Source organism: Zea mays, chromosome 7 (genome assembly GCF_902167145.1).
Source record: "Zea mays cultivar B73 chromosome 7, Zm-B73-REFERENCE-NAM-5.0, whole genome shotgun sequence".
Classification (NCBI taxonomy): Eukaryota; Viridiplantae; Streptophyta; class Magnoliopsida; order Poales; family Poaceae; genus Zea; species Zea mays.
In genome coordinates this window covers 170,675,592-170,684,523 of record NC_050102.1, presented here as the reverse complement: position 1 = coordinate 170,684,523, position 8,932 = coordinate 170,675,592, and the positions used below count along the sequence as shown (strand labels likewise).

At 39.0% G+C, this 8,932-nt stretch overlaps 1 protein-coding gene across 1 annotated transcript; it reads left to right on the top strand.

Moving 5' to 3' along the window:
• The first annotated feature begins 1,448 nt into the window (after positions 1-1,448).
• LOC103633364 (probable amino-acid acetyltransferase NAGS1, chloroplastic) lies at positions 1,449-7,288 on the top strand. Its single transcript, XM_008655067.3, has 10 exons — positions 1,449-1,840; positions 2,429-2,516; positions 2,990-3,198; positions 3,512-3,663; positions 3,862-4,378; positions 5,327-5,424; positions 5,757-5,868; positions 5,987-6,146; positions 6,471-6,543; positions 6,660-7,288. Exons 1-10 carry the CDS (start codon positions 1,466-1,468, stop codon positions 6,766-6,768), a joined length of 1,893 nt encoding a protein of 630 aa, XP_008653289.1. The 5' UTR covers positions 1,449-1,465; the 3' UTR covers positions 6,769-7,288.
• The last annotated feature ends 1,644 nt before the right edge of the window (positions 7,289-8,932 follow it).

Sequence of the window (8,932 nt, the reverse complement as noted above, 5' to 3'; positions counted from 1 at the left end):
ACTGTATGAATAACTCTTATTGTGAAAAGAGTTATTTACTCTATAATGGATAGGTAGAGCCAAAGAATGTGAACTATACAAGTTCACAATACCTTTTGATGAAAGAAAGGGTTCCGGTGCATAGAGAGGGCCTCGCCATTTAAAAGGGAACCATAAAATCGATGGAACCCAATGTTTTTTAGTATCGTTAGAATTTGTTATTTCTATGCGAAATAACTAAATTGAATAAAAAATCGTGGTTGGAAGGGCTCTGGGGCTTGCTTAAGAATAAGAAAGAGGAATCTTATGGAACTAATATGGAATAAGGTTTGATTCTATTCATGGGGATTCCGTAAATACCCCATTCCAAAAATCGAAACAATCGAGACTTTTCGGAGATTGGCTACCGTTACTAATTCATGATATGACATGTACAGAATGAAAACTTCATTCTCGATTATACTATTTTTAGGCTATTTATGTATTATTAATTTACTTTTTAGAAAATCATCAAAATACAATTAAATTCAAAAAAAATATTATAGTTTTGACCAAAATTGCGACAGAGATTTGGATATAAATGAAAATCGGGCGGATATGAACGATTATTAGGTCATCCTGTATCATACCCTATTATATTTCAATTGTATTCAAGATCGGATTTGGGTAGTTAGAAACGAGACGGATATAAATACAAGGACCAGATATTTAATCGGGTGAATAAGTGACGAATACAGATATTGTGTGGTCGGATATTGGATAATGCATGTATTACTTATCGTTCGCTATTGTCTAGAACATAGATAGACATAACAATATAACAATAATTTATGGTCATACAATAGTTCAATACAATATTTTAAACATAATGGCAAGATTCGAATCACAATAGTCTAATATAATAAAATATAGTTTTAAAATAGCATATGTGGATTTTATAGTCTAACCATTTTTAGGATTATACGCGTACATATGTCGCGTCTCCGTAATTTTTTATGATTTTTGTGGCTATTTGTGTATTATTAATTTCTTTCTATAAAAATCATTGAAACACAAATAAATTGGTACAATATTCTAATTTCAACCAAAGATTGCAAATAAGTTACCAATACTAGTAAACATTCTATATCAAGATAACCTCAAGTTCGCACATGAAAATAATAAATAGAAGTATTGATTACGTTAAAACTTGGATACTTAGATCAATTTCACGTCTAACTCACAAAGTGAAATAGAAGAAACACAACCATCTATTGAATTTTATCTTACAAACTTTAGTTAAAATTGTATATGGACATATGTTTTAACTTTAGTTAAAATTGTATATGGACATATGTTTTCCATCCGTAAAATTTCATTATTTTTAAGACTATTTTTGTATTATTAATTTCTTTTTTAGAAAATTATTAAAATACAATTAAATTCAAAAAATATTCCAGTTTTGACCAAAATTGCAAGTGGAGCCCCTTACGAAACCTGTGTGTGAATGTGTGATGAGGGCAAAAAGCAAGTAACCCATCTATCTAGGGTTGGAAGCTTGTACATGGCCACCTCGGTGGTTGTGGCACGCCTCGCGGGCGAGGCCTCGCAGCCCAAGGTCCTACCTTCTGCGAATGGAGTCTCATCCGAGAGCTATTGGCGGGTAGCTGCTACGCGCCGTTGGCAGGGCCGCGGTGTCCGGTGCTGCGCGGCCGGTTTCCGCGGTGGGGGCGCCGACGCCGACGCCGTGATCGCCAGCGAGGACTTTGTGGGGTTCTTTCGGGAGGCGTGGCCGTACATCCGGGGCCACCGTGGGAGCACCTTCGTGGTGGTCATCTCCAGCGAGGTCGTGTGCGGGCCGCACTTCTACCGCGTTCTGCAGGTATTGTAATGGTTGCTTGTGATGTTATATTTTGGATCTTCAAAGGATAGTACATTTGACGTCCTGCTATGTAATTTTAGGTTAAGCGTTGAATTTGATTTAGCTGCTTCGTACTAATTGGCCAGCTTAGCTTTTGTTTTTCTAAACAAAAATGGTCCGACCGAAATAATTGAATCATTTGCATCAAAAAATTATGTTGGTAGATTATAATCCATTTCGTTCAGTGGTGTAGACCACAACTGTTGACTTCAATGGTTGGGATGAGACTTGAGCATCACGATCGACTTGACAATTTGAGGATCCTGAGTTCCTGACTGGGATGACAATTGTAGGTTGAGTCTATTGCTGTGTCTTGTTTGGAAGCAAAACTCTATTGTAGACCATATATATTAAGTAACAACAGCATTACTAAGGAATAAGGGGGTAGGCAACATCAGTTTTCTAGTAGGTATTAGTTTTGTGTTAATCTTATTCTAAGGATGAGCTTATAGTGTTTTGCCACATATTTATATTCTTTTGTTGTCATGAGGAATTTATGTTGTCATGGATTCCTCATTCCTAACCACACTTTCTTTTAAAAATACGCAGGACATATCACTTCTCCATGGTCTGGGGATTAAATTTGTTCTTGTTCCAGGAACACATATTCAAATTGATAAGCTGTTGTCAGAAAGAGGTCAGTTCTGTGCAACACCCTCATGGGGCAGCTTCACAATTCATCCTTAAGCAAGCACTCTGTTTGCACATGCTTGTGCTCATAAAAATCTACCAGATTTTAAAACAAACCAGTATATAGGATGGCTACTAATCATATAAAACCTATTATAAGAAAGTTAGAGAATCATTTAGCTGCTGTGGCATATAGTTGTCTTAGACATTTGGCCCTCAGAGCTCCAGGAAGTATATTTAATATGCTTGCAGACTATCATGGCTATAGTTTGAATTTTTGGTGAAGTACATTAGCCAAAATCTGAAGCTTTGTTAGGCCTCCAGTTGCTTTTGGTTACACGCAGAGTTATTTTTTACACTGTTCTGTTTTTTTTGTTTTTTTTGCTTTGCTAACATCTGTTGGTTTGATGATTCTTAATGCATCTCTATATCTCTTACTTTCCTGTAAAGCATGTGTTTAGCTTATTAAATTTTGTGTAGGGAAGAAGGCCAAGTATGTTGGTCAGTACAGAATTACTGATGAAGATGCAAGAAAGGCTGCAATGGATGCAGCTGGTAGAATACGATTGACAATAGAAGCTAAACTTTCTCCTGGTCCTCCAATGTTAAATCTTCGTAGGCATGGTGTTATTGGACGCTGGCATGGTCTTGTGGATAGCATTGCAAGTGGCAATTTCCTTGGTGCTAAGGTGAGTATTGATAAGTACATGAGCTTTTGAATATCTGGCTTCCATGTAGTTACTATATCGTTTTTTATAGCATATTTTTGTGAATTTCAATGTTTGCAGATGTCTCTTCAGAAGAAAGATAACCTTACTTCTCTTTCCTTCCTTTTCATTACATCGTAATAAATCATACAATAGTGAAACCAGATGCTCCACAAATAGGAATATGCTTATTGTTTGTGTTCATTTCGTTCCTTTGTTTTTGCTATTTATTAGTTCTGCTGAACTTTACTCGACTGCACAACGGCAATACTGAATATATGTATGTATTTGGCAGAGAAGAGGGGTGGTTAATGGTATTGACTACGGATTCACCGGGGAAGTTACGAAAATAGACGTTTCACGGATAAGAGAAAGGCTTGATAGTGATAGCATAGTTGTTATCAGCAACATGGGCTTCAGTTCATCGGGAGATGTGTTAAATTGCAAGTATATTTTCTTAATTATTTTTAAGTTTTTTCGTATGATTGTACAATGTATACATCAAAATTGTGTAGTTGTATGCTTGCTACCAAGTCAAGCATAATATCATATGAATGCAAATAATTTTCGTAAAACTTGTTCCTTTGCATATATTGCAGCTACCATACTAAACAAAATTGATTTGTGTTGTTTGCAATAATTCAGCACCTACGAGGTTGCTACTGCATGTGCTTTAGCCTTGGAGGCAGATAAACTTATCTGCGTTGTAGATGGTCAGGTATTTGATGATCATGGACGGGCCATTCAATACATGTCTATTGAGGAGGCTGATTTGTTGATTAGAAAGCGTGCTAGGCAAAGTGATATTGCTGCAAGTTATGTCAAGGTTGTGGATGAGGAAGGCATCAATTCTTTGCATAAAGGGGACGACAGACCATCATTGAGTCCCAAGGCTTACATAAATGGGTATGCTGCTTCTTTTCGAAACGGATTGGGTTTTAACAATGGAAATGGTATTTATTCTGGCGAGCAAGGGTTTGCTATTGGTGGTGAAGAGCGGTTAAGCAGATCAAATGCTGATCCTTTTAAAAACGGGTTGGGTTTTAACAATGGAAATGGTATTTACTCTGGTGAGCAAGGGTTCGCTATTGGTGGTGAAGAGAGGTTAAGCAGATCAAATGGCTATCTTTCTGAGTTGGTCGCGGCAGCATATGTGTGCCATGTAAGTGTTTTGCCCTTATACATGATACTCTTTATTATGTTAAATTCTGTGGCCCTGACTGAACACTGATACTTTTCTATATAGTGCCTTAGTAAGTTAGTATGTACATTCACCTGTTAGAAGTTATCCTGTAAAAATCAGTAAAATTGTCTTCTGAAATTCCCCCCTACAATTAGTGTTCTTGATTAATATATAGTGATCATGCTTCGTATATGGGATCTGCATTCATGGTTGATGCTGTCATGCTTCCTGAAGTCTTTTCTTAAGGAAGATAGCACTTTGTAGTATGTTATATGCATGCAGCCTCTCAAGTTACTAGCTGTTTGCATGGTGGGATAAGAGGATGGGAATGGGATAGGGATTGAGATATGAACTTGATGGAGAATAGAGTTAATGTATTGCAAAGTGGGAATGATGGAGAGCTGAAATTAGTGTAGCTTCTCAACTTACTGTCTGTTTGCATTGTGGGATATTAGCGGATAGGTGATTTTGATATATGAGTTTGGTGGATAATAGAGAATTAATATATTGCAAAGTGGACAACTGGCAGTTTGGTTGGCTCTGGTTACGTACATACTGTGGGATTTTGAACTCTTGTATTTTTCTCTCTTGGGTAATGAGATTCGATTCGTCCGTGGTGGTGGAAATAATTGCAAAGAGGAAGGCTGGAATTAACACAGTTTCTCCACTTATTGGTTGTTTGAATTGCAGCAGCATGTTGTAGTGCAGTGTAGCATGTAGCTATGAAGTTCACCTGGAGATTAGAGGTTGAGCTTAGTTTGCCGGAGGCAACATGCGCTATGATCTTTGGATTTTTTCTCTTTCTAGAACGAAAGCAATATTTGTCCAATGAACCGCTACTATCTTGCTTTGGAATATTTAAGCTTACAATTTGGTTAAAGCCTCTATTTGTTAGGTGATTATCCATTTGTTCCTTCCAAATGTCAGGGTGGTGTTCAAAGAGTTCATATTATAGATGGATGTGTTGATGGATCACTTCTATTAGAATTGTTTACGAGAGATGGAGCAGGAACAATGATTGCTAGGTATTTTGAAGCTCTTGTTTTTTTAAAATGTTTTGCTCAAATTTGTTGTTTTAGTGCTCATTTCAATAATCCAGTGCCTGCATTATCTTTTATCAACATGGATGCATATCCTAGATATGCAGTATAATTCGTTTTTTGTAGTCATTATTATTATAAAGAAATATTTTCATGTGTAATGAAATGCCTTAGTATGTGTCAAGTATGGAGACATTTTTGGCTGAAGTTTGTACTTGTGTGACAAAGGTTCGCCATGAAAAGTTTGAAGTGATAAGAACCTTTGGAAATTTAGCGTCTACAATCTGTCATGGGAATTCCCTACCATATGTTTTCAGGGATGTTTATGAAGGAACAAGGATGGCTACAGCGGAAGATCTTCCTGGCATTAGAAAAATTATTCGGCCGCTGGAGGATTCTGGTGTTTTGGTGCGGAGAACAGATGCACAGGTGAGTTAGTGGTTAAATACTTTTGATTCTAACATTCTTTTGTACCCACTCCTTGCGGTATGCTTTAATTTTGTTCTTGCTACTGCTATAATGGATCTTTCTTTTCTTTTCTCTTCAGCTTCTTGAAGCGCTAGAGTCATTCTATGTTGTTGAAAGAGATGGTTCAATCATTGCTTGTGCTGCTCTATTTCCATTCCCTGAGGAACAATCTGGTGAAGTTGCTGCAATTGCTGTATCTGAAGAATGCCGAGGAAGAGGTCAGGGGGACAAGTTACTTGGTATGTTCTTTGCTTACATGGATAATCAGAATCCATTCTCTTGATTGGTTGTTGCAACCCCTCTACCAGGTTGCCACAACCATTTCTCCAACACATGCCCACATGTTCCTGTGTGCACTTTCTCACATGCACATACAATCCCTAAATATTATAACAAGATAACAGACCGCCTACCAGTAATGTGGTGTTAAAGTGGGGGTTCTCTGTTTTTTCAGTAAGCGTATCTTCTCACCCATTTTAAAGGGGTTTCAGTCTTGTGGCATTTGTACTAGAACAAGCTAAGAAGTCCTTTTTTTGTTACTCATGGTGGTTGCCATTCTTCAGATTACGTGGAAAAGATGGCATTATCCCTGGGTCTCAAGAAATTATTCTTGCTTACTACACGAACTGCAGATTGGTATTTACCTCTGTTCTTCTCTTGACTCATCATTATGTGCAAATAGTAGCAATGCTCCCATTTTTTCAGTTTTCCATATGCTTGCTTCTACTTTGCTTAATTTTGAGATGTCGCAGGTTTGTGCGACGTGGCTTTTCAGAGTGCTCAATTGGATCTATCCCTGAGCAGAGGAGAAAACGTATCAACTTGTCCCGTGGATCCAAGTATTACATAAAGCAGCTGTAGCCAAAGCCTGCTGGGATTATCGCCAACAATTTTGTCATCAGGTGACTCAGCAGCATGCACAGAGTTTGGTTCCACACTTCCACTTAATTAAGATGGTACCAGCCAAGATTACACCAATTTCGCGGTTGCCCAAAGGCATATAATTGCACAAAGAAACAAAACACCATTTTACTGTCACTGTGTTTGAAAGATGGTTGTCTTTGTTTAAGTATGTGACAGAAGTTTGTTTTGCCAATAGAATCAAGGCAGAGAAGAAATAGCTGATTGAATTATATGTAGACCCTATTTAACAAGCAATACCAAAGATGAAGTGCTCGTACAGTATCATCTCTGGTTGGTGCCTCATTGTGTGCATCATAGATGATTGAACTTGCCTTTTCCACTCATAGCTGATTGGCCTTATCTTTTCTACTTTTGTTGAGAGAAAAAAAAGAGCTAGTGAAACAATTGGTTCTCTTGTATCAGATGTCAAAGTATCCTTGAATGAAAACAAAAAATATGAAGTGCTCGTCTGTTATCATCTCTGGTTGGTCGCTCACTGCGTGCATCAGGAAAGAATAAAAGATAAGTTGCCCTTTTCTCTTCGCGTGTGTGGGTCTGCAAAAAAGAGGCGGATTTTGTTACCCGCCAGCTGGACTGACAGGTTCTCTAGTTTTGGTGCCAACCAAGAGTTTGGTTTTCTTTAATTAAGCTTGGAAAAAGTGGAATTGCTTGTTCTGATAATGACTGTGTTCCGCTGAGACCAAAGGCAATGCTTTTCTACTTACTTTTCCCCGTACAAAGAGAAAATCAAGGAGAACGTCAGTAGCGTGTGACGGTGATATCATATCATTGGCGAGGCTTTATTCTTTCGCTGAGATCAGAGCTTTTATTTTTCCCAGTGGGATGAGATGTAGATGCTGGTGTTGGGCATATATGGACTACACGTGCTGCAGATTTCGTGTGTGTTGCGTCAGGTACCAACAACAACAAGTTGGGTGCCGTGTCGATGGAATTCGTGGACGAAGATTCCACGGGAGTGAGCGAGCGAACCAGCCACATGATGCAGCGCCAGAACGCGCAAAGGTGACAAAAGCAAATTAGGAATCAGCTTCACTGCAGATTTCAGTACTTAGGTGAGGTTCTTTAACTTGCCCAGCCACCAACACCGTGCCGAGTGATGTCGTTTGCTGCCAAACGATTGATGGCCTAATTCGTCTGCAAATGGTTTCCCTCCGATGGGGACCTGTATACCCGTAGCTAGAAATGCCAGAAATGAACACCAAGTGCTGGAACACAGGGCCCACACGATACATCGAAGAAGCGGTCTCGGGTTCAGATCCTGGAGACGAGTTTTGTTTTTCTGGGAGACGAGTTTGTTGCGCGCTAATGTATGCGGGTGAACTAGCTGTCGGTGAGCGCTTTCCCAAGCTGCACGCTTTATCGTGATGAAAGAAAGACGTCGCCTGAGATGGCCAACGGGCACGGGCCGGCACGGGCGTGCTGGCATGGTCTGAGGCGCCGGGCCGTGCCTACAGGCTACATGGCTCACGTGTTTGGCCTTCGAACCTAGGCAAAGTTGGCATAGCTATATGGGTTGATTTTCATGCCGTGCCGGTCTGCTGAGCACGACAAAAACAACGTGTCATGTCAGCCTGTCATCCGATAAGCATCCTCCAACATCTTCACAGACCCTTTTGATAACAGAATTTAAAATTTTTCATTCACGTTCATAGGACGACACACGACAAGAAGGGAGGAGTGGATGACAAAGGGATCAGGGTAAATATTTAGAAAACTATATCTTTTCAACCATAACTCTGATTTTAGTGGTTCTCGAACCTACAATCTCGTAGCTGCGCGTAGAATAATCCTACATAGTTTATTCTTATGTTTTGGTGTAATATTAGCATACCTATTATTTGCTTGATTGTATTTATTGCTACGAGTAGAGGCGAGATGATGAGGAATCTGAAGCATCAACATTGCAGGAGTACCTGGATTTGCAAGTAAAGGTAAGTTGTGCCCTTGATCACTTTCTTTACCTAATAATATTCAAGATAATCATCGTGGCATGCTTATGTTAACTTGATGGGACCTAATAGGTTACCTAGTTTTGTTCACCCTACACCTTGCAAACAAATGAACTATTGAGTAGTCTTGTTATTGCTCTACCTGTTTTAGG

Bases quoted from the DNA above. Each gene is read 5' to 3' on its own strand.
- LOC103633364 (XM_008655067.3), top strand. From the start codon at position 1,466: ATGTGTGATGAGGGCAAAAAGCAAGTAACCCATCTATCTAGGGTTGGA. The intron at 4,379-5,326 runs GTAAGTGTTTTG...TCCAAATGTCAG, and splicing joins CGGCAGCATATGTGTGCCAT to GGTGGTGTTCAAAGAGTTCA. The intron at 6,147-6,470 runs GTATGTTCTTTG...GCCATTCTTCAG, and splicing joins TCAGGGGGACAAGTTACTTG to ATTACGTGGAAAAGATGGCA.